We start from the raw sequence: 26459 nt of genomic DNA on the forward strand, positions 1-26459 counted from the left end.
CAAAGCAAACTAGTGAAGTTCTACGTGCCAGCCCCTATAAGAAGGGAGGCTGGCACGGGCAATATAGTCAGCGCAGAGCACGAGGAAGCAGTGTAGACAGACATATCGCCCATCCTCCTAAGGTGGAATCAAAACACCCTAAAAAGTTTTTAAAAGGATATTTCTTACGAAACAGGTGCAGAAGTCAATGAATATGAAATCAGAAGCTTTTACCAAACCTCACTTCTCTAGGACAAAGCCATTCCAAACTACAAAATATTGTAGCGTTCTGTTGGAGACCATGGAATCCCAAATTTATTTCATATCGAAACCTTCTCGTTGCTCGACCGTAATTGTTGAAGGTCAGCAGAGGAAAAGCTAGTGGATACAAGTGGTTTGATCAAAAATGCGGAACACATTGAGAATTTACAAAGCATTAATTACTTGCAGAACCTCAAAAAGGTAGAAGGTACGGTTCTGCACGCAAAGGATAATTACAGAATATAATGAATAGAACAAAACAGTATAGATCCTTATAGAAAATGTGACAGAGCTCCCAGGAGCTGATCAAGTACGCTTAGAAAACAGGATTGCCAGTTGGCAAGAAAAAAAGAAAAGATTTATACTCGTTCACCTATCAAACGATCCAAGCCCACGGGCCGAAACATGCGTCCTCTGTCGGGTTCCTTACATGGGAAAGCTGCTGCTGGTACAGGAGACAGAAATCCTTTACATTCACGGGTACTCTTGTCAGGTGATTGGCACTCATGCGGGGAAGCTTTAGTGCCCCTGCAGGGTATAGGATATCAGAGGCCATCTAACTTCCATACTGTTAGTAGACACCATCACCTACTAACCTCACCATCAGTATTTATCCTATGAGTGCTCTCATCTGTCGTCCTTCTCCATGTACAGTTCAGAGCCAGCAGCAGGATCTGTGTTAGTCACCTTCATTTCATAGGTCTGCACAACGGTTGCACGATTACCTAGAGCAGTGTTGGCTAACCTTGACACTCCAGCTGTTATGGAACTACATAACCCAGCATGCACTGCTACAGTTTTGCTATTAGGGCATGCTAAAACTGTGGCAGGGCATGCTGGGATATATAGTTCCACAACATCTGGAGTGTCAAGGTTAGCCAACACTGACCTAGAGGCAGGCAATCTGATAAATGACTGTAATACGGATCTATGAGGCCTCGTCTTAGATCTCCCTCTGCCCTCACCCTAGATATACACTTATATCATTGCTTCTTCACTATTTTCAGTTACTACTACTATAGTAAGTATGCAAACATAAAATTACAGAAACCACCCAAAACTAAATTTTAAGTTAAAACAATACGGACACTTCTGTACTTTCACTACGTAGATGGCTGCAAGGGTTCATTAGACAAGACCCTCTGTGCTACTGGGACAGGAACTTTGTGTGGGACCGTTCTCGCTTTCAGCGGACACTGAAAATGGGGAGGGGGACTTTAGCATCTTATTTGTACCTAAATTATGCTTTTAATTTTTTGCGTCATTTTGGGTGGCATAACCCTTAATGTTATATCCATCACATCACACAATTTGTCAAAGTACAGAAATATATTTTATTGTTTTTCAAGGATATTAAAAAAGTATTTGTAGCTTTAAAGAAAACAAAAAAACAAACAAAAAAAAAAAAAAAACACAATTTCTTCATGCAGATACATAGAAAGTTTTTACAAAATTGTGATTAAAGTAAAAACATAAAAATACATATATAAATACAGGCGAACACTAACAATGGAGTGCAAAATACAGCAAATACACACACTTCCTGATGTGTCAGGTTACAGCTCATGAGGCACCTACATATACCGGAAGCAGCCACTTTGTGAGGGGAGGTATAAGGGTTCAGCCTGTGCATTAGCTCCGTTTTGTCACATGGGCTTAAAGAACCAATAAACTGCATTCTCATGAATATTGGTCCAGCCCACAAAATGGCTGCCTCAGGTGAGCCGGAAACAGATTTTATCTACTGTGCAATCGGCTATGTTGCAAATACAGCATTTAAATGATATAAATGCAACAATGGGGTTTTCTTTCAAGGCAGGGTTGTTTCTTTCCAGCAGATAACAAGGAATAATAATAAAACATGTGTAAACTGTTATCGGGTTGAGTTTACAGTAGTTTTCGGAAAATTAAGTTGGTCTCAATGCAAAGAAACATTTCACATTCGGAAATGACAAAGACGACAGTTTGCACAGTAATTATAGTTCTTTTAAACCTGAAGCATCGAGTTATAATTATTCAAGTTACTTGTTTTCAAGTCTTGTTTTTAACAGGAGAAATCGTAACTAGTAATAAATCTTTGGTAATTTAGCGTTCTTCATTTTACAGTGAGGGAAACACAAATGTCAGTAATATGAAAGACAGCTCATTAATCAGGGACAGAACTCCAATCGGTACAACGTCAGGAGACGGACTGAAGAACTTGGGAGGCATTAAATATACAGGTAGCAAGGTTCATTATCCTCCTTTGCCCGCAGGAACCTTACGCACTAACCGGCCGCTGTTTAATATCTCCCCCATGGCTGTTTTTGAGGCTGGTAAACTGCACAGAGTATACAGCGCAGGTAACCGGTCGGCTCTCACCCGCATCCCGGCATTTGTGTACAGCACCGCGCTTATAGCCATTTCTTGGGCTTGCTGTAATATTATTCTCATTAGTCCTGCAGGTGACAGCTGCCACCAGTGTCTGTCATTTTACAATGCACAAAGGGTTAGGGAGAATCCCACCTCCCCATTAAAACAAAAAATAAAGACCCTTCATTACCGACCAATAAATAACAGGTTCCCTGATGTACATTATAAGAACTCCAATGTTACAACGCCCTCGCATTGGAGCAACACAGATCTCGGCCATAGGGGAAGACAGAAGGCACGCGGGTAAAGCTTCCCTACAGAGGGGACCGTTCTAGTCAGTGTCTTAAGCTGCGAAATTTTGGCTTTTTCAAAACCAACATTGGCTGCTTGATTGTAGGTTTGTCCCCGAAGAGTTTGGCTTCGCTCTCTGTGGTCGGGAAACGGCTCTGGTATATTTCAGGATATTCTTTCTGAAACTGAGAGGAATAGAATTGAAGAGATTCATAAGCAAAGTTCTACATCGTGAGGTGGATGCCAGGGCTGTGCTCATAGACAACACAGCTAAAAGGCATGCAGGGGTATTCAATATGGGTGCGATAACATCGGTTTTTGCGTTAATATCACTTGTTTTAGTTTTACACCGTATTCAATTTCAAAGACTTATCGCAGTTTTGAAAAGTCTTTGATAAAAAACGGTGATAACTTTTCACCATTGAATAGGTGTCGAAAAAAAAGTGCAGAATTGGGATTTAGGGGTGCAGGCTTAAAAAAAATAGCCTGCACCCCTGAGATTGACATTTAAAAAAGAACTGTGTCAAAAAAAGTTTTTTTTTAAAAAAAATAGGGACACCCCAAAAATTTTTTTAAAATTGGGGTGAAAAAAAAAAAAAAAAGGGAAAAAATTGTTAAACAATAGGGAAATAGGTTCAGGGCTATTCTGCATGTATGCGGCACATGTTTTCTAGAATAGAATTATAGCGGCAGGTGCACAAATGCAGAATTTTTAAAAACTGACTTTAGGGACTTAAAAATATGCTAGTACCCATTTTCATGTACCCCAAATTTGATGGGACCACTTAAAAAAACGAAAAAAATAACCTAAGTGCTCTAAGTGCATCACTTCTTCAATGTCAGAAAAAAAACACCTGCTGCGGCTATATCCCCGACTTTCAATTAAAGGCTAAAATGGGGGTACCCATAGTGTTCCCCCATGTTTTTACTACTTTAGGGGGGTCTTACAATTATTTTAAGGAAAAATTCGTAACTTTACGCAAATCCAACTTCGGAGTTTCCCGTTTTCGTTAATTTTATTTTGAATACGGGGATAAGCGGGAGCGTGCACCATACCTTTACGCAGAAAAAAAACAAGAGATATGGTAAGAACTTACCTTTGTTATCTCTGTTTCTACGAAGTCCATAGGGTCCACAGGGTTGACCTTGGGGTTATAGCTGGAACAGGATCCATGGGCACCACACAGTTAAGCTTTTAGCTCCCAGGATGCACTTGGGTCCTCCTCTATACCCCGCCCCCGAGCCACAGGCACCTCAGTTGGTAAGCAGCCTAGGCCGGAGGAGAATATGGAACAGAGAGAAGGAAGACTGGAACACACAAGAAACCATACTCACAGCAATAGGAGACGGAAAACCGGTGACCAGCCACACAGCCCATTTGAAGCCAGGTGCGTCAGGGCGGGCGCCCTGTGGACCCTATGGACTTCGTAGAAACAGAGATAACAAAGGTAAGTTCTTACCATATCTCTTGTTTTCTACTTCAGGGTCCACAGGGTTGACCTTGGGGATGTCCCAAAGCAGTACAACTAAGGGCGGGGACGCTCCTGTGCTGAAAGGAGTACCCGGCGCCCAAAGGATGCATCCTGAGAGGCAAAGGTGTCAAACGCATAGAACCTCAAAAACATTTGAATTGAAGACCAAGTGGCCGCCTTACACAGCTGAACAGCAGAAGCGCCACGTCTAGCAGCCCAAGAGGGACCCACAGAACGAGTAGAATGAGCCTTAACAGAGGCTGGCACAGGTAAGCCCTCCTGTGCATAAGCCTCACAAATAACGGAACGAAGCCAACGGGCTAACGTTTGTTTGTTGGCAGGCCAACCCCTCTTGTGAAAACCAAAGAGGATAAACAAGGAAACAGACTTCCTAACCGAAGCCGTCCGGTCTACATAAATTCTAAGCGCCCGGACCACATCTAAGGAAGTCTCACCAGCTGAAAGATCAGGGGACTGAAAAGCTGGCACAACAAGTTCCTGATTAATATGGAACTTCGAGACCACTTTGGGCAAAAACTCAGGACGAGTGCGGAGCACCGCTCTGTCCTGGTGAAAAATCAGGAAAGGAGGGCGACAGGAAAGCGCCCCCAATTCAGACACCCTCCTGGCCGAAGCAATTGCCAGGAGAAAAACCGTCTTAAATGTCAGCCACTTGAGCTCCACCGCCTCAAGAGGCTCAAACGGAGGACCCTGCAGGACCCGTAGCACCACCGCCAAGTCCCAAGGAGCCACAGGAGGCACAAAGGGAGGCTGGATCCTGAGAACACCTTGGAAAAAGGTGTGAACGTCTGGTAGTATTGCAATCCGCCGTTGAAACCACACGGACAAGGCGGACACATGAACCTTCAGAGATGCAAGGCGTAAGCCGAGATCCAATCCTGACTGAAGAAATTCCAAGATCCTAGAAACTCGGAACACCTGAGGATCATAAAGTCTGGACTCACACCACTGAAAGTAAGTGTGCCACACTCTGTGATAAATCCGTGCTGAAGCAGGCTTGCGTGCACTGAGCATGGTACCAATAACCGAACTGGAGAAGCCCCGAGACCTCAAGACGGCTGTCTCAAGAGCCACGCCGTCAAAGACAGCCGACCCAGATCCGGGTAAAGGCAGGGCCCCTGAGACAACAGGTCCCGACGTTGAGGAAGAAGGTACGGAGCGTCGATGGAGAGGCTCCTCAGATCGGAGAACCAAGGACGTCTGGGCCACGCCGGAGCTACCAGCACGAGCATGCCGCCGTCCTGCTTGAATTTCCGCAGAACCCGAGGAAGCAGGGATATCGGAGGAAACAGATACGCCAGGTGAAACGTCCATGTCACCGACAGCGCGTCCACCAGACTTGCACCTGCGTCTCTTGTCCTTGACCCGTAAACGGGCAACTTGTGATTGTGACGGGAGGCCATCAAGTCCAGCTCCGGCAGTCCCCACCTGTCCACGAGTAGCTGAAACACCTCTGGGTGAAGCGACCATTCCCCGGGATGCACGTCGTGACGGCTGAGGAAGTCCGCCTCCCAATTGAGGACTCCGGGGATGAAGACCGCCGAGATCGCTGGAATGTGACCCTCCGCCCAAGACAGGATACGAGACACCTCCGACATCGCTGCCTGACTGCGAGTTCCGCCTTGGTGATTGATATACGCCACCGTGGTGGCGTTGTCGGACTGCACCTGTACCGCCCTTCCGTGAAGAGCGGGGCCGGACGACTGCAGGGCCTTGTATACTGCCCGCAGTTCCAGGATGTTGATGGGGAGAAGTGCTTCTTCCGCTGACCAACGACCCTGAAGCGACAAAGAGCCGGTCACTGCCCCCCAACCCCGGAGACTGGCATCCGTCGTGAGCAGGACCCAGTCCGGGATCCAAAATGGGCGCCCCTCGACCAGATGAGCTGTCTGAAGCCACCAAGCCAAAGATAGCCGAACGTCCGGAGACAACACCAGCACCTGAGAGCGGATCCGGTGAGGTAACCCGTTCCATTCTGATAGAATCAGCCCCTGCAGGGGCCGGGAATGGAACTGGGCAAATTCCACCATGTCGAATGTCGACACCATGGACCCCAGAACTCTCATAGCCGAATGGACCGACAGGCGGCAACGGCTCAGGCAACTGCGTATCCGCAGCTGTAGTGAGGCGACCTTCTCCGGAGTCAGGAAGATCCTTTGCTGACGCGAATCCAGCAGAGCTCCCAAATGAACCATCCGCTGTGATGGAATCAGAGAGGACTTTTTCCAATTTATCAACCACCCGTGCGCTTGCAGGCAAGCGATCGTCAGGTGGAGATGTTGAAGCAGTACCTCCGGGGAGCTCGCCAGCAACAGGAGGTCGTCCAGGTACGGCAGCAGCCGTACATTCTGGTTCCGAAGATGTGCGGCCATGACCGCCATAATCTTCGTGAACACCCTCGTGCCGTGGAGAGACCAAAGGGTAGCGCCTGGAACTGATAGTGGTGTTGAAGGATAGCGAACCTCAGATACCGCTGGTGTGAAGATGCTATCGGAACATGGAGGTAGGCGTCCTGGATGTCCAGGGACACCATGTAATCCCCCGGTTCCATCGCCAGAATGATGGAACGTAACGTTTCCATCCTGAACTTGGGAACTCTGAGGAATTTGTTCAGAGACTTCAAGTTGAGGATAGGGCGATGAGAACCATTGGGTTTCTGCACCAGAAACAGAGACGAATAATACCCCGTCCCTCGTTGTGATAGAGGAACGGGAACAATGACCCCTGCTTTCAGCAAGGACTCTATAGCCTCCTGAACCTGTAACGCCTTGGTCTTGTTCTGAGAAGGACTTGTGCAGAAAAACTGGTGGGGTGGTCTGTGCCGAAAAGACAGGGCGTACCCCTGGGAGACCACTTCTCGAACCCAGGCATCCGTGGTGGTATTGTGCCAGCACTGGGCAAATAGAAGAAGTCGGCCTCCCACTCTGAGGTCCCCCAGAGGGAGGCCCGTCCCATCAGGCCGCAGGTTTATCTTCCTGCTTGGAAGAAGGGCGCCGAGCACTCCAGGCTTGCTTCTTGGGTTTAGAGGCCGTCTTACTCGCAGACTGTCTCGGGAAGGACTGACCTTTCGCCTTACCCTGAACCCGAAAGGAACGAAAAGCCGAACTCCGAACCTTAGCAGGCAGTGCCGCCGAAGGGAGGAAGGCCGACTTGGATTTAGCCAGGGTGTCCACTATTTTGTCCAAGTCCGGACCAAATAGTAATTCCCCATTGAAAGGTAAGGCCTCCAGACCTTTCTTTGAATCAGAGTCCGCTCTCCAGGACCGCAACCATAAGGATCGGCGGGCAGACACCGCTGCAGCCGATACCCGCGAGGTCAGCAGACTAGCATCTAAAGAAGCTTCTCCAATGTAAGAAGCGGCGTCCCTCATTTGTCCCAACAACGCCTGCTGGACATCCGGAGCGTCGTCCGGGAAGGTATCTTCCAATGCATTGGCCCACCCCTCAATGGCCTTGGCCACCCAGGAAATGGCCATGGACGGTCGGGCCACCGCCCCGGAGAGGGAGTAAATAGACTTTAAGCAAGTCTCAACTTTCCTGTCCGTGGGATCCTTCAGCGAGGATATCGACGGTAATGGTAAGGTGGCGCCCCGAGTTAAACGGGTGACATGGGAATCCACCGCCGGTGGAGTTTCCCATTTTTTACAATGTGCCTCAGGGAAGGGGTAATTAGAAGCCAACCGCTTCTGAGGAAGGAATCTCTTACTGGGCGCCTGCCAAGCTACCGCCATATGATCCGTCAACTGATCCGACAGGGGAAACACCGCAGAAGCCACCTTAGTTTTTTTGAAACTAGGAAACTTCGACCTAGGAACCGGTGCCTCATCCTCTATAAGAAGAATAGCTCGCACCGCCCTAACTAGTGCTCGCACATTAATGGACGACTTGGTATCCATTTCCTGGACCGAGGCGTCCGAGTCAGTGTCATCAGGGACCTCCCCATCATCTGAGGAACCCTCTGAGTCCGATACCTGAGCAGCCCGTGTCATGAGTGGGCGTTTAGAAATCCTAGAAGGCATGTCAGTCTGCAACATTGACTGAAAAGCCGAGGAAGCGGCCGCCAAATTTTGCACGGAGTTGGAGAGCACATCCACCCATGGTGGAGGCGTCGCCATAGGGGCCTGAAAAGGTACCACAGGCTGCTGCGGCACAGGGGAAGCCTGTATATACATAGGCAACCCCGCATAGGGACCAACTGATTGAGACCCAGGAGGACTCCGCAATAACTGCGGGACACCCGGGGAATGGGGGATGGTCGGCTGGGGCACCGCCCTAGTAGGGAGAGCAGTCGGGACCGACAGACGATCCGCAATAGACACCAGCACTTGAGAAAACATCGCCCACGGTGGTTCCTGCGCCAGAGAAGGTCTGGATGGGCCAGGAGCCACCTGGCATCGACTACACAGGCCATCCTGTGACAAATCCTCCCTATCTACTCCTGCAGAACAGCATCCGCAGGAGGCCAACACCGGAGCCACTGAGCGCTCAACCTCCTCGTCTGACATGACAGAATATATTATATATCTGGCACCAGGGTAGAAGTGAAACGCACTCACCGGTGTGCTGAACAACAGCCCACAATATGGCACTGAGTAGCACACTACTGTATGTGACGGACCTCACAAATACGTGATCTATATAAGTGAGGTCAGTAGAAACGCCCCTCCCCCACACACCTGCAGGGCTTGTAGGAGAAGTAAAGGGATAGGTATAAGCTGACAGTAAGCGGAAAATAAGCACAGACAGGCAGCACTAGCAAAAAGTCACATACCATGCAGGAAGATATACTCACTGCACCTTTACACTACAATCAACCTGCCCAGATTCAGTGTCTGGGAGGGCTATAGTGCTGTGTACGCTGTCCTTAATCAGGGGAGAGGTACACAGGGGGACCGGTCCGCGTGCTCCCTGAGATCTGCGCTGCCACTGTGGGAAAATGGCCGCTGGAGACCTCAGAGGAGGAGTGGCCGAGGAATCTGCAGCTCAGCGACGCCAGACTGCGTGCTGAAAGGCGCGCTGAGCTGAGGGGAGGAGCCGCTGACAGGGAAGGCTTCCTCCCCTGGCTGGCCATAACCCCAGGGATGCTGGCTTCCCGCTTGCCGGTTATCCCTGGTGGTCTAGTGGTCCCACGGGTTATGGGGGGGGGCCCGCCGCCACTGCCAGCAGCCTCCGGTCTGTCCCCAGGACCGGAGGCTAAAGGACTGCATTTAAGGCATTCCGCGCGCCGCCGCTAGCCAGCGACGCGCGGCTTACCTGCATCCCCGGCGACTCCGGCAGCAGTCCTGGGAGGTAGACAGAGTCCGGCTAGTACGGACTCTGTCCTCCCGCCGCGATCCCCAGATCAGTACTGGCGTCGCGGCGCCAGTCGGGGATCAGAGCGGCAGCGTGGGCGTCTGTACAGACAGCCCTTCGCTGCCGTCTGTAGTAAAAATAGATTAAAACTAAATAAAAATTTAACTTAAAATAAAAAGCTTCTGGGGGCTGCTCCTGCAGCCCCCCTGCGCGGTGACCGACTCCGGCCGGGCACCAGCTTACACTGAGGTGCCTGTGGCTCGGGGGCGGGGTATAGAGGAGGACCCAAGTGCATCCTGGGAGCTAAAAGCTTAACTGTGTGGTGCCCATGGATCCTGTTCCAGCTATAACCCCAAGGTCAACCCTGTGGACCCCCTATGGACCCTGAAGTAGAAACTCCGATATGAAACGTTAACTTCGCCAGGGAAGTTAACCTTTCATATTGAATACCCCTCATGGTGCGTACTGCAGGCCAAGCCCTGCACAAACCATTCTTCCTACAGGGAGAAGAATGCAAACTAAAACTGTGCGGCCTATCATTCTAGACCACAGGTTCTCAAACTCGATCCTCAGGAACCCAAACAGTGCATGTTTTCCATGTCTCCTCACAGAATCAAAAGTAAAATAATGAGCTCCACCTGTGGATCTTTTAAAATGTGTCAGTGAGTAATGACTACACCTGTGCTCCTGCTGGGTGACCTGGAAAACGTGACCTGTGTGGGGTCCTGAGGACAGAGTTTGAGAACCACTGTTCTAGACTATGGATATTATTTTAGCGGGTGAGACAAGATCTGACCTGTTTCAGCTTTTTCTTCTTGTCTTTCACAGACAGATTTTTATCCTTCACAATATTCTCTAGAAGCTCCACAATGGCAGCCTGCGAAGCAACGACTTTCTGCTGCTCAAACTCTTGTGCGCTAATCTGCTTGCAGAAATAGAAGCCAGAAGCCGGGTCATTCATCTGCAAAAACAAAACCTTTAATTAGTGGCAGGGAAATATTAAAAGAAAACAAAACGAATTGAAAAGCTCATTCACAAAAGAAAAAAACACTAAGTCTAAAATAATAAATATGTATACAGGATGCCCCCAACAAGGCTTCATAAATGGATTCCCAAAATGGCCCCCCCAAAAATAAGATACATCACCCAGCGCCTGTGTACACTAGAACTCGAGACTTTGAACGTTACTATATAAAACTAGTTGGCTCGTGACCTGTGCTGTAAAGCTGCCGGGTGATCCAGCTGAGGGCTTATTGATTACAGACTGAAGGGCGCTGGGATCTCAGATTGTGGAGAAACAAAAAACTAGATGTCGGAGCCAGTTGCATACAAATCTGAGGTCAATATCTCCCAATGAGAGTTACAGGAGCCCCTCACAACATTCCTCTAACGGGTAACATGTGGATGTGCAGATTGGCAACCGTGTGGCCTAGACCCTCCTGGTTCAATCCTGCCCACAAATGGAAACAGCCGCTTAAATAATCAGTGCTGCTGTAGACACTCTAAGGCCAGAATTGGCTCCAGGTTGCCCTGACCCCACCCACGTCATCTCCTTGGTTTGATGGAGGAGTGCAACAGGGGCTCTGATACATCTCCTCATATAACTTATTAGATGTATCATGAGAGTGGAGAAGTTGCCCATAGCTTCAACCTATCATTTTATAGCATGAACTTGATAAGCTAATTGGTTGCTATGGGCAACTTCTCCACTCTCTAGGACAGTGATTGGGGGAACAGGGGTAAATTACCCCATTTGGGGCAAAACTGAAAATTCCTGGGGGTAATGGACGGACAGCCGGGCATGCATATGAATCATTGCATGCCCGGCTGTCCATTACCCCCAGGAATGCAGTGACCTCCAGCCCGGCGCCGCAGGGAGGCTCTAAGCCGGAAACCTGCTGAGATGTTATTACCAGCGGGCGCCTGGCTCCTTCCCTGCAGTGCCGCGTTAGCTGGAGGCTGGAGTTCTCTTCTGAACTTCAGCTTCCGGCTCTCTCCATGCGCACTATGCCAGAGACATCATGACGTCTCTCCCATAGTTCCGAGGAGCAGCCGGGCGGACACAATGGCGGTGGATGCAGGAGCTGGGATTAAGGTAAGTGTTTTTTTTTTTTGTACAAGCAGCACTACAGGGGCAAAACTATGGTGCACTGCTATAGGATTTCCTTCCTTTCAACTCAAGGGGGTAACGTCGGCGTATCTAAATAAATTTTGGGTAAAAGGTAAAGAAAAGTTCCCTGACCCCTGCTCTAGGAGGCTTGATACATCTCTTCCATAGCTGGCACTCAAGCCCCAGTGAAAAGCTCTTAAGCCGTTACTTGGAGGAGGTTTATCGTACACGAGTTCTCTGCAGGTACTGGATATGATCCTGCGCCGCCGTCTGCAGGTAACAAGGCACTTGGAGGACATCTTGGTGATGGTCCATGAGGAAGGAGACCAGTCTTGTAGCGAGTAGCTCATCCAGGTCCACCTCTTCTGCACAGCACAGCACACAGCGGGAGAAGGTCTGGATCATCTGGAAAGACAGGATTGCAATGTAAAAACGCTCCAAAAACCAGGACACGACTCCGAAAGATGTGACCGGCCTTCATTGCCCGGTGCGCTCCTCACCAGAGATCTGGTCCCCATGGCATCGTGCAGCCGTGGCATGTCCACGTTCTGGCTCATGCGGGAGATCATTCTCATCAGCAGCTGGAGCTTCCTGCGGTTCGGAGGAGGGAGCAGCAGACAGCACAGCTGCAGAGCATCTATAGCGACTCTCTCCAGGTGAGGCTGCAGCAAGCCTGGAAGCAGAAGATAGGTCAGCTCGCAGAATACACCAGTCTGGGGAGGTTACCGTCTAACGTCAGTGATCTCATTTGTAAAGCTTGGTACACACCTGGACGACCAGGTGACCGCTATGTGATGTAACGATATAATCGCATCGCCGTACATACTGCACGATCCGCTGCATGACTGTGCGATATATGGTTAAATGTCTAATGTAACTGTAGCACACCAGCCGTGGCATCGGATGTGCAGGACATCCGATGGGAAGATGAGACTACCCAATTTATCGGACGATGAATTGGGCGGTTTTCAGGATACACACTACATAATGGTTACTCCGATCTGTCGCTGATATTTCGTAGCGTATACCCAGTTTAAGACAAATTTATTGGCTTGTAAGTGTCCTCCTGGGCTTTTAGCACGTACTTGTCACTTTCTTACTGTCTTCTGTACTTTACAATCGTGTGTGTCCCTCAGGAACCACTTTGGGTCATATTTATTATACAGTTGAACATTTACAAGGCAATAAATTAAAATAATCTGAAAGCAGGAAAAAAAACTGAAATGACTGCATTCACAATTGCTCTGAATGTCTCCTTATAGCGCTCTACTATGGTTTATAAAGCCTAGACTTGTATAAATCGAAGCCGCGCGCACTACGTAGCATACAAAATGTGCACAATATACACATCAGCAACACATTTAAAGCAGCTGTTTTGTGGACTAAAGCAATAGTTAAATCCATCCACTGTTAATCCAGGGACGTCTCTGAGACATGAGGCACAATATGCCTCAGTGAGGTCACTGGCTCCTAGCGAAGCGGCAGACTATTAATAACACTATTGGTTCAGCACATGACTGCCGCCGTTGTAAGTAATAGACGGGAACAAGTACAGCATCTATCACTAAATACTTTTAAACGTCAGAAAACTTCATAGTGGATCGTCCAGCACGGACGTTGCACACAAATGTAAGAACGGATGTGATTGGATTACGGCTATAGATTGCAGTTCGAAGCATTTGTCAAAAGCTGGAAGAGAACTGTAATAGTTTAAGAGGCAGACACCAGAGAAAAATCAAAGCAGTTCTATGTAAACTACACTAGTGGCACCCCAGACAGCACAGCATGAAGCACAGACCTCGCCCAGGGTAGCATTCTTTAATTTCACCTGGAATTAAAAGCGAGATGTAATTTCCACATGCACAGCCCACGTTTAAGCAATAATAAAAAAAAAAGCTACACGGCAATAGGTCATAAAACAAGCCGCTGTCCTAATATTCCAGCATCAAACATGAACTACATTAAATGGGGAAGGGGGGGTGGAGACCCCATGAACCCTTAAACTTGAATAGTTAACTCTGTTGAGAAAAGTATTGAACAATTGTACAGTGACACTTCTGATAAAGTAAGCTGAAGGATAACAACGCATGCACGTTATATAGTGGTGAGGAGGATACGGATGTTAGACACGGAAGATGGAAGCGGGGTAAGTCACATCACATGCAGGAGTTACGAGTAATCGCCAGACAAAGAGACATGCGTGAAACATGCAATAAAAAGCATTAACCTTACTTTGCGTGCCAGTGCAGGGCTGAGTAGCGTGCAGTGCAGAGGGGAGAGAGGACCTAGACAGCTCCATAGTGCTCTGGCACAGGCGTTTGGTTACAATGATATCCGGGTCAGGCGCTTCGCTCCCCTCTATAGAGCTCAACCGCTTCTGCAATTTACATTGCGCAGTTTGGCTGGGTTTCATGGTGATCTCGGCAACTGGAGCGTTTATACTAGAACAAGACCCAAGGCAATCCCCCAGGCTCTTTGATCTAGAGAGTCTGCTAGAATCCAGCTTATGAGAGCTTTCAGGCACGAACTGGCGTTGCGAAACATGAGCCGGGCCAAAGGCCTCAACGTCACTTCCCAAGGAAACGTCCTCGGATTGCGGAAGGTTTGGAGAACGTGGCTGTGAAATGGGAGAGGACGCCTCTGCAAAGTCCCTTGTGTTACACTGTTCTGAATAGGACATCTCTGCGATTCCCTCCATTGAGCAACTGCGCACCTGCGCTTTAAAAGGTGCATTCGCATCCCTCCTGGAGATGGAGAGGTTCTGACAGCTGCCGCCGATAACCTGGTCGCCTTTTATCCTTCTATTAAGAGAGCCGTGGAGCTGCGCTTTGCTTGCATCGTGCAGGACAAAGTTCTTGTGCTCCCTGCCGATTTCTCCGAAGCTTTGGTCGTCGTCATCCTCTTCCTCTTCATTGGGGACCTTACGTAGCAAGCTAAGGAGCAGGCACTCTGTCGACTTAAAATTTGCGTCACTTAAGTGCGGCAATTTAGACGGCTGCGGAGCAGGCGGTTCTCTCTTTAGTTTATGCTTCCTGTTGCGCCTGTGCGGTACCGTTACGTAGCCACATACAACTAACCGGGAATGAAATACAAGTTAAACATTTCAGGAGTGGTAAATTAAATATGGATAGAAGCTTATATGTTAGCGTGTGACAGCGTCACCAAAGCACTTATTAGCCAGCCTATAACTTCATGCTAGGTTAGGGCTATGCAAACAATTAGCCTCAAGCTTACCACATAGGACAGAAGCATTATTTAAAACAAATTGGACGTATCAGTTTCAGAGCAGTATTTGCCTTCCTGGTTTCCACCATTCCACTCCTTACTTGGCCCCAGTCCGCACCAGCACACTCACAAGAACATGCGACACTTGGGTCCTCTCTGATCAGCAAACATTACTGCAATTCCCAACACTGGCACACCATATACTCCCCAACCCCGTTTAAAAATGTCTCATCCTCATAACCATCACCCCTTTATGCATCTCCAAATACTGACCTTTGCGTCCTCTATGACCCAGACCTTATCTCTCACGCCTGTCTGCAAGTCTTCTCCCTCTGCCCACCTATGGGACTCACCAGAATGACTGGCCCGAGTCTACCACCAGTTCTGCAAATTCCCATGACCTATGCATTTTAATTTCTGGCGTCATCTATATAACTGGCCCACAACACAAAGCGTAAAACGGTACAAGACACTTCTATTGTGTATTCATAAGACGAGCGCTGCTGGAACGGGATTCCACATTCGTAAAGTGGATAATGAGAACAGGAGTGTTTCTGTCAAAGTCGGCGTGCCGACATGCCATCGCTGCTATTTAAAGGCTTTAGAACCTGAATTTATGCGGCTTTAGTATTATGTTTAAAGTTCTAAAACAGACACTGTCTAAATGGTTTAAATAGTATTATTCGCATGTTGGCATGGCAAAGTGGGCCCGTTCTCATGTTGACAATACTTGCAGAAGACACTGGAACCTATATAACAGGGGTGGCCAAACTCGGTTCTCGAGATCTACCAACAGTTCACATTTTCCAGGTCTCCTCACAGAATCACATGTGAAATAAACAGCTCCACCTGTGGATCGTTCAAAATGTATCAGTGAGTAATGACTACACCCGTGCACCTGCTGGGTGGCCTGGAAAACGTGAACTGTTGGTAGATCTCGAGGACAGAGTTTGGCCACCCTGCTATATAATGATCATTTGACACTGAAAGCTCTAAATAAAGGGTCCAAGCTAGAGAGGCGTCTACTTGCCATGAATACTTGCACTGCATTACACAAAATAAAGAATTAAAGATAAAAACAACTAAAATACAAAGGCAATTCTATAGAGCATTAGTATGATAATGGTCACACATCCAAACTAGAATTAGATTGCGTATTAGGCATTAGCAAGGACCAAGCCAGTCACATGGGTCAGCTTTCCATTATAATGGCATCCAAGAGACAATATAGCTTTACTTAGAGCGCTTTAAACACAGAAATACAAAAGTAAATAATGAAATAAAGTAAAAAAACGTTGCATGCTATGGTGTTTAGAGGAAGCACAGAAAAGACTTGCTGAATGCAGATATAATCTCATCTACTTGGTGATGACTAGCGACATGGACCATTATCTGGGAAATACATACCCAAGATATTAACAAACAGCTCATAAAACTCGTACGTGAGCAGAGGCTCTGGGAGAGTCAGGAAGTAATCGGCAACCGTCCTAAAGACGTCACGCTCAAATCCGCGATATGTCGACTGGCTCATATCGTTATTTCGTGGCCCTAGAGGAAGAGAGAAGAATCGGGTATAATGTGGGGAGCACTGGACAAACGCTGTGTAAGGAGGAACGCATACACAGAGCAGCGTAGCGGTGCCTTGTGGGCGTGCATCCGCAAGTAAGGGAATAGACCACATGACTTTAGACAAGTCACCACGTCACTGTGCCTAAGGCACCACAAACTAGATTGCAAGGAATCTGGGGTATATATAATACACATTTCTATATGGTGCAGTGTATAACATATATGTGCTACATACTGTAATTAGTGAAAGGTCAGTCGTAAACATTCAGCCGTAGTCCTCAAGAATATCTGACCATTTTATCTGACTGTTCAAAGAGTCTAAATCTTCTGGCAGTGGAACTATAGGTGGGTAAGTGGTACAGGATGTGGGTTACCTTACTCCATTACCTAAATAACAATTCTGGCAAAGTTAGCGCAGCCGTAAGCAGCACGCCACAGTGTACATACTCTGCTTCCGTCATGCTTTCACATGCTCAATAACTGAGGTCTTGTGTTAAAAATCAGGTTTAACACTAAATTAAACTAATATTCTCTGGCCCAGTTTTAGTACATATCCCGCTGCTGAGGACACCATTTTTCCTTACACACACACACACACACACACACACACTTTAACTATAAAGAATTCTACATCAAGCAGACTTTATGGGGGACAATTCAATGAGGCGACGTGGCGTGCAAATAAGCTACATGTACGGTACCAACTAATGTCGACATTCTCACAATGCCTGTCAACATTTTAATGATGTTGACATAACTGCCTGACAGCGCCAACAGTCCAAAGGCGTCACTCATACAAACGCGCTAAAGTTATACATAAACAGCACAATCGGCAAATGCGGATCCGCTGTACTCACAGTTGGCGAGACATTTCATGGCAGACAGGACCCAGTGAGGAAGATCATCTAGATAAAAATAAAAAATTTTAAACCACTTGGTGGAAGCTACAAGAATTTACTTCCAAATAAGATACGAAGATATCCAACCTGTTTTATCTTGCAGAAATACGACTCCATGTTTGCTGGTGTGTGTCATATTGTACATGATGTGGCCGGGATTTATCTGGGACGGGTTCAGTACTTCATCCAACGAGGGCAGGGCGAGAATTTTCTGAAGACTAAGCAAAGTTATACAACAGGTATGAGCTGCCTATAATAGGTCACAGGACAGCGGGTCAGTGTCAGAGGGAGGAAGCAATGAGCTGCCTATAATACAGGACAGCAGGTCAGTGTCAGAGGGAGGAAGCGATGAGCTGCCTATAATAGGTCACAGGACAGCGTGTCAGAGGGAGGAAGCAATGAGCTGCTTATAATAGGTCACAGGACAGCGGGTCAGTGTCAGAGGGAGGAAGCAATGAGCTGCCTATAATAGGTCACAGGACAGCGGGTCAGTGTCAGAGGGAGGAAGCAATGAGCTGACTATAATAGGTCACAGGACAGCGTGTCAGTGTCAGAGGGAGGAAGCAATGAGCTGACTATAATAGGTCACAGGACAGCGGGTCAGTGTCAGAGGGAGGAAGCAATGAGCTGCCTATAATAGGTCACAGGACAGCGGGTCAGTGTCAGAGGGAGGAAGCAATGAGCTACCTATAATAGGTCACAGGACAGCGGGTCAGTCTCCTAGCGAGGAAGCAATGAGCTGCCCATAATAGGTCACAGGACAGCGGGTCAGTGTCAGAGGGAGGAAGCAATGAGCTACCTATAATAGGTCACAGGACAGCGGGTCAGTCTCCTAGCAAGGAAGCAATGAGCTGCCCATAATAGGTCACAGGACAGCGGGTCAGTGTCAGAGGGAGGAAGCAATGAGCTGACTATAATAGGTCACAGGACAGCGGGTCAGTGTCAGAGGGAGGAAGCAATGAGCTGCCTATAATAGGTCACAGGACAGCGGGTCAGTGTCAGAGGGAGGAAGCAATGAGCTACCTATAATAGGTCACAGGACAGCGGGTCAGTCTCCTAGCGAGGAAGCAATGAGCTGCCCATAATAGGTCACAGGACAGCGGGTCAGTGTCAGAGGGAGGAAGCAATGAGCTGACTATAATAGGTCACAGGACAGCGGGTGTCAGAGGGAGGAAGCAATGAGCAGCCTATAATACAGGACAGCGGGTCAGTGTCATAGCGAGGAAGCAATGAGCTGCCTATAATACAGGACAGCGGGTCAGTGTCAGAGGGAGGAAGCAATGAGCTGCCTATAATACAGGACAGCGGGTCAGTGTCAGAGGGAGGAAGCAATGAGCTGCCTATAATACAGGACAGCGGGTCAGTGTCACAGGGAGGAAGCAATGAGCTGCCTATAATACAGGACAGTGGGTCAGTGTCACAGGGAGGAAGCAATGAGCTGCCTATAATAGGTCACAGGACAGCGGGTCAGTCTCATAGCGAGGACGTTATGGTGTTGGCTGAAATAACAGAATGCAGCCTAACAACTCACTATGAATTAATGACATTACTTCGTGCTTCAGCCATTTCCCCAAGTCATTAGTGTACTTATGATTCAGCCTATATTAAAGGCCTCAACTATATTTATGCAAAAGGTGAATCAACATCTATTAAACAATTTCTGATGCGTAAACTGACTGTGTATAAGAGGACAGATTCACATGCCTGATTTGTACTTATGTAAATGGGGTCTGTGTTGTAGGCCATTATATGTAACATGAGGAACACGCCAGACCACACGTGGGCAAACACCGCTTGTATGAACAAGCATAGCATTCACAATACTTGTAAATCTATACAACACGGTACAATATATTTAGTTTAGGGAGCAGTAACTCAACGGCTAAGAAGTCGGGACAAATTGCTGTTGTCCATTCGCAAAAATAAAAGAGGAAATTGCTAGAAGTATTAGTAAGAAATGAAGCAAAATACAGTAGATACCTACATTTTCTCTACTGTACACTGGGGGCAATAAGGATAGTGCGCCTGATTCAGCATCGGATACGCTGCACCCGGCTCTGCGTCTTTGCCCAAGTTGTGTCTGACTCTATGCTAATGCCGCTTCAAAGCCCAGCCCTGGTATACATCCCTTGTGTCCGAAATGCGCAAGGACTGGGACGCCCACTCGCAGCGTCTGCAATACACTGGTGCATCTTTAGATGCTGTCGCACCATCGACAACCTGCACCAGCCCTATGGCAGGTACAGATTCCCCTACTGAGTCAGCGACGCTCCTATAAGACGCATGTCCGATTAGCCAGCCGTTGTTACCTCTCAGTCGCTGCCCAGGAACGACCAATGTAGTTTAGCCACCATGCGTGTGAATCTGCGTCTGTGCGTGCACAATCGTGGCGATTGTGAAAAATACGGCGTCCGGCTCAGAATCAGGATTAATAGCGCTTCCCTAACACAGGCATAAATAAAAGTAGCGTTCCCGCTGGGCTGTTTTAGATGGGCGCCGCGCCCTGCCAGATTTCAAAAGGGTAGAATGCGCTCTGCCCTTTTTGACAGTACACCGCTAAAATAACCTGCTGGGTGCTGTCCCCACCCAAGTACTGCAGTGTCCTGTGGGTGGGAAAGATATCGGTGTAACGATCACCACCGGTGAATAGATGCCAGGCGCATGCGCCCAGCATCTATTCACAGAGAAGGTAGAGCTTGGGAGCAGCCGGCATGTCTGTTCGTACCAGGCAGGACCCCCAAGAGTGACGAAGAGGAGGCGCGTCTTAAAGACACGCCCCCTTTCCACGTAGTCACGCCCCCATTTCGTCCACGTACACACACAGGAGTACCCCTTTCTAGGTCCAGCGCTAGACGTAGAGTGAACACTATAAAAAGTACAAGTCTTTAAATTGTTGGACTCCTATCTATGAATGTATTTAGTGAATTGCAATTGCTTATACTAGATTGTTGGTTTAGTTTGGGGCTTTGACGAGACCCCGAGTGTACGCAGGGCAACAGACTAAGGAACGCTTGGGAAGGTTTTTCTTTATTATTTAATTTTGCTAAACTTTAAACACCCCCCTTTAGTTTCTCTGTTGAAGTCCACATAGAAGTGATCTTGTATGAAGGAAGATACGAGATGCATGCTGTGATATATCTCATGGAATTGGTGCTACAGGTTTATATTGCTTAGAAGGAACCTGCCCAGGGTTAGGATATCTCTTTGCTCTATGGGAACACTGAGATAATGCTGCAAATACAGGAGATTAGGGCACAAATACATAAAGCAGAACAATTCAGAGCTGCAATAATACTGTATATTTGCTACACTGTTTGATATAGATTTAAGAATTGATCATCAAGGTCACAAAATACAGAAGATATTAAATAAAGCTACATTGCGTGCCATCTTTATCATATGCCAAGGACATTAATATCACAGATCCTGTGAATGTAGAACAGAATGGGGAGTAATATTACTTGGCTAAACTGCAATATACCTTCGAGAGTGGTGAATAATTATAAGTCATGAGTTTAAAAGGTCATTAGCATGTTTGCCTCAATATTTGCCCATGGGGCACAGAGAGAATTTGTCCTGTGACTAAAACACCTAAGACAACATTTCTAGAGGATACTGAGGAGCAACAAGAGGTTCCTCTCTCGCTGCATAAAAATGGACATGAAGTGTAGAGTGGGCCCGGTGTACCCGACACGCGTTCCTTTATCTCTATCCGGGTCATTGCATAGGTAGATTGTGAGCTACAGCAGACTGATTACTATTTATACATATGTGTAACTAAACATTAGAAAAGAAACATTACTGGATCAGGGTGATGTTTCCCCAGATATCGGCCACATCTTTCTTGCTCAGTTCCTTAGGACCAGCTCTCACACATCCTTGGTCATCTTCCATCATTTCCACAGCGTCGTTTTCTTGCTCACTCTATAATACAGAATAAAGGCCCTCAGTACAGGGTCACCATAGGTAAAAGTAACATTACATAAGAAAGTAGGATTTTTGTACAGTTTTATCAGAATTCACATTGGGGGACTCTGCTTGGGGTATAGGGGGCGCTATCGCTGGAGCAGGGCGCTACTACGTTTCAGACTTGTTGGTCTCTGACTCCTCCCACCTCTATGCCCCTCCCCTGGAACGACTTCAGTTTCTAACTAATAAAGCCCATTAGAAGGACTAAACCACAGGTTCTCAAACTCGGTCCTCAGGACCCCAAACAGTGCATGTTTTCCAGGTCTCCTCACAGAATCACAAGTGAAATAATAATCTCTACCTGTGGATCTTTTAAAATGTGTCAGCGAATAATGAATACACCTGTGCACCTGTTGAGTGACCTGGAAAACGTGAACTGTGTGGGGTCCTGAGGACCGAGTTTGAGAACCACTGGACTAAACAAACCATTAAACTAAACAAAACAACCAGACCGAGACAATACTGGAGAAACTAGGGAGGGAAGGCAGTACCACCCAAATGGATTCAGACAGATTTTACAGTAAGCATAAACATAGTATGTTCTCATTTATCCATACTGGGGGGCATTGCTGGGGACGTTCTAAAGCAGTGTCGCTCAGAGCCCTTAGATACAGAGACGTTGAACCTGTAACATTTTGTGAAAATATGGACAGAAGACCAACCCGCAGCTCGGTTCCACTGAGGCTCCATGCCGCGCAACCCAGAAAGCGTTCACCGACCTGCTGCAATAAGCTGTGACCAGATCCTGAACAGGACACCTTCAGAAACATAGGCTTGGAGAAGGCGGCTATGATCCACCCCAAAATAGACTGTTTTGAAGCTCTCTCAGGGATCCGCGTCAATATACCGACAGTCGGTACACCGGCGCCAAGAATGCAGGGGACGGAATCCAGACACCTGTCAGAATCCCGGCACCGGCATCCCAACGGTAAGTACTGGAGTTAGGCACTAGAGGGTTAGAATTGGGCGCTATGGGGGGAGAGCTTTTAGGTTTAGGGTGCGGTGAAGTTTAGGTATGTGAGGGGAGGTTAGGTTTAGGCAATATGGAGAGATAGAGGTTTAGGATACTGACCGACAGCTGACGGTATCCTAACCCTGTCGGGATTCTGACCGATAGTCAGCATTCCGTACCCAACCCATGGACAAGATCGGCTCTCGTCTACGATGACCAAGGAGGTATTTCTCACCACGTAGATTTAAGGGTCTCACTACATCAAAGTTATTATTGAAGTGGACAACCTCAGAGTGCTCTGGCAAAAAAGCCAGAATTATATTAATCTCAATCGGGAAATAGTAAGTTTTGTCTGACCAGGAGGGCTTGGCGTGAAGAACAGCTCTATCTTTCTAGAATATGAGACAAGGCCATAGTCTTAAAACACTGAGGGAAGGTTGAAATATTTGTGATATCCAAAAATATATAGATAAAACAGAAAACCTGAGCATTGAGAAGCAAGTCAGTCCCGCTTCAGAAAGGACTGTAAGAAAGACAGAAAGTGCGTCATCTGAAAAGAATAACCGGGAACACCATTCTTTGTAAACCATGCAAGATACAGTACGGCTTCCACACAGTGGTAATCTGATTGGTGTAATGCTTAGCATTGCTGCCTCACAGCACTGAGGTCTTGGGTTTGATTCCCTGTGCTTGTTTGGGTTTCCTCCAGAACAGCCATTTAGCTCATGAAATCGTGTCTCCAACACCGATGCTGTCAAATCTAGACGAGTTAACCTTCTTTCTTCCGTCAGGACTTATTTCTGAACGGCACTAAGAACTAGCCCTGAGGGACTGACATGGTATCGTCTAATGACGACCCCGGGTCTTGAGCCATTTCACAATAGCAACACAATTTGTGGTTTAGCCATCATGTCAAGCTCTGTCTGTCCCCACCTTCCGTTTTTATTTTGCTTAAAACTTTTAGGGCAGGGTGATCGCATTGGTCACAGAGTCTGTAATGTCGATCTTTCTCACGCTCAATATTATTTTTGCACATGCGCAGTCAGAGCAGCTGCTAAAATCGTATATGCACATAATACAAAAAAAAAAACACGAGCAGCCAACGCAGGCGCAGTGGACGCCATAGAACAGGCAATTTTAGCACTGCTGCAGCATGGTGTAATTTGGATTTAATCTATCATCGTGCCTTGAGGATCGATCCAAAAACCACCATGTACTGGGAGAAGAACCTTGATCTTTCGGAGGTCGATGCCCAACCTTATACAGTGGGGGCTTAACTCAAGGTGGACCCCACCTTCTTTTGGTTTTCCTTCAGTCTTACCTCTATAGATGGGTTCTCCCCAGTCATGTTAAGCATGGGCCCCCCCTGTCCGCCCCGCCCCCATTGTCATGAAGGGGCGTCTTGTACTGATCTCACCTTCCTTAGGTGAAACGCAGCACTCCTTTTGTATTAATGACTCCTCTTTTCAATACAGGCTCTCCATGTCAGAGCGAAATTGAAGCGGTCCGCTCGGAGGCAAGTCTTACCCCTGCCATGTTTAGGGGGTGACTGGGACAGCGGAGGATAAACTCGGCCATGGCTCCCGGAGGGCGGTCTGCATGGCCAGGTGCTGTTACACCCCACAGGTTCCCAGGTCTGCTCTGTGGGCCGGGTGACCTAAACTGCCAGCATTAGTCCAGTGATGGAGAGCTGGGAGCGGCAGAATGGCCACCATCAGCACCAGAGACTGCGCTCTCAGTGCAGCTGAAAATATTTACACCCTAACATCGTGAAAAAAGAACCTTAAACAAAAGAATAAGTCTGATCTACTCCATGGGCACAAACTTAAAGGTTTTTCCAGGGGGAAGGGCATAGGCAGGGAGGTATCAGAGAACAACAAGTCTGTAGTGTAGTTACGCCCTGCTCCGGCACTAGTGCCCTCTATACCCAATGAACAATATACATACATTACTGTAATTACAGTATATCAGAAGTCACAGAGAAAACCCTTAACGAACACTCAGTTTACTCCGAGCTTCATTATAACCACAATCATTTACAGGGAGACAAAACACACGGATTCACAGGTTAATGTTTGTGTGCTGATCATCAATGAGTGTGAGCTTTTAGGACCAGACTTGCCTACAGAGCGGGAACTTTTCCTACCATTGCAGATAAGGTAACGTCTTACTGTAGAGCGGCTGTGCTACAACTATTTGCAGTTCGTAATTGAACCCTGGAGACAGGCGGCAGATACAACCCCACAATTATACTGCACAGAGGGACAACATAGAACTACGCCTGCTGCATTCATTTCCTGCACAATTATATAATGAACTCTCTGGCAGTGTAATAAATGGCCCTCTTACCCCATGATCCTGAGAGCCACGTCGGTTATGGCTCCTCCTAGAGAAACTGGGCATTTTGAAGAGATTCTCCTTCTCTTTAAAGACATTTTCTAGGCTGCTTCTCTTCCACAGAGGTTGGCGGCTCGGAATGGTCTTTATCGGAGACGTGGAGGGGAACCTGCACCACAAAAGTAGGTTACATGATACATGAATGCATAAGCAATACTCAGACAGTACACGGGTGGAAGAAAACATGAAGTGCCGGTAAACGCGATGCTTAGATTAGATGCGATTGGCGCAACAACCCAATGTCAGGTTGCAAAACAGATACCTGTAAAGGGTTTGGTTATCTTCCAGCTCCTCCGTACCCCATCTTCCCTTCAGGTCCTCTATGACGTGGTTCTTCAGGAACTTCTTCAGAAGCTGGATTGTCTGTTGCCGCGTTACGTCGGCCCCAAAGTTGCTGTTATGCCTGAGTAAATGATGCAGCCAGTCTATAGCTTCTGACGCCGTGAAGCAATTCCCATAGGTCTTAAAGTGTTGCCTATGCTTCCTCAAGGGCATTCCAGCTCGAAAGTATTTGGTCACTTCATTCCACTGGAAGACAAAGAATATGGTAATTACTCCAGCAGTAAAGCTACTAAATAAATACTGTTACGGCCCAAGCTAAAGCAGCACTCCAGCCGGGACACCTTACACACGTCACAGAATAGTGCAACCAGGGCTTGGGGGCTGTGCAGAGAGCTGCACCAGTGCTGGACAAGGCTATGATAATTGGAGATGCTTGTTACCTCTTATAAGCATGATGTATCAACCCGAGACAAAAGAGTGGAGAAGTGGGTAAGTTTGCTTTGATGTAGCATTTATCAAGCACATTCTATAAATGATAGGCGCTGACTGCAAACTGTACAGACACCAGCAGGAACTATATATAGATACAGAGAGGTACCCATCTGCCCGGGCACGGAAGAGATGTCACAGGAATATAAGTGTTAGAAAAGAGATAAAGCTCTGAAATATGGAGGAGTAGGGGCCTCATTTTACCAAAGAGTGTGATACACACACCCTGTAGGTGTCCCTGAATTTGCGCTCAGAGGCATTATTTTGATCACCATGACTAGTATTACCTCAACGTCAGGCGATCGCGCAGATCCCCAAGTCCTAATGTAGTGTAGTGTTCTCCGGCGCCGAACCTAGAGAAAGGGCACTATGCATCTGCAAAGGGGCAGTGTCTTTAAGACGGGGCCCCCTTTTCAGCACTTTTGGGGGCGTTCCCAGCACTTATGAATATGCCGGGTTGCTCCGAAGCGCTCAGGTCTATGTGAAAAAATGCCGGGCACATCCATTCACTGGCGGCAATTGCTATACCGCAATTTTCTTCAACCGCGGGACAGTGTGGCCCGTGGGTGGGGTCGGCGCCCGGCAGTCTTTTAGCAGGGCGCATTCTGCCCTTTTTAAATCTGGCAGGGCGCAGCTACCGCCTAAAACAGCTTAGCGGGAATGCTATAGTGAGGGCAGAGCTGAATATAAAACAATTAATATTCTACCTCTGCCCAGGATACCATACACCTCTCTTCTGCCACCACCCGTGGTAATTACAAAGGGCCACAGGTCTTCAAACACTATCATAATTGGACAGGCTCGGCAACACAGTCTACCACGTTGTTAGAACGAAACCTTCTAAACGCTTCCTCTAAGACTGGGTTCTGGAGCATATATGAAATAGACTAAAATAGCGT

The 26459-nt window shown here is 47.5% G+C and overlaps 1 protein-coding gene across 1 annotated transcript in view; it reads right to left on the reverse strand.

Annotated features, from left to right (window-relative positions):
• Window positions 1-1568: 1568 nt before the first annotated feature.
• Window positions 1569-26459, reverse strand: part of DEPDC1 (DEP domain containing 1) — a 31609-nt gene continuing 6718 nt past the window's right edge. Inside the window, exons 2-12 of the mRNA XM_088466554.1 lie at window positions 25052-25317; window positions 24742-24898; window positions 21274-21395; window positions 17559-17689; window positions 17430-17477; window positions 16411-16551; window positions 14011-14850; window positions 12279-12451; window positions 12007-12183; window positions 10465-10629; window positions 1569-3068 (exon numbers count right to left, since the gene is read on the reverse strand). Coding sequence (XP_088322680.1) covers window positions 2928-3068; window positions 10465-10629; window positions 12007-12183; window positions 12279-12451; window positions 14011-14850; window positions 16411-16551; window positions 17430-17477; window positions 17559-17689; window positions 21274-21395; window positions 24742-24898; window positions 25052-25317 — 2361 coding nt within the window. The 3' untranslated portion in view covers window positions 1569-2927. The remainder of the gene's footprint in view (window positions 3069-10464; window positions 10630-12006; window positions 12184-12278; window positions 12452-14010; window positions 14851-16410; window positions 16552-17429; window positions 17478-17558; window positions 17690-21273; window positions 21396-24741; window positions 24899-25051; window positions 25318-26459) is intronic.

This window comes from Taudactylus pleione, unplaced genomic scaffold, assembly GCF_031769625.1.
Source record: "Taudactylus pleione unplaced genomic scaffold, aTauple2 ptg003505l, whole genome shotgun sequence".
In the NCBI taxonomy this organism is placed as follows: Eukaryota; Metazoa; Chordata; class Amphibia; order Anura; family Myobatrachidae; genus Taudactylus; species Taudactylus pleione.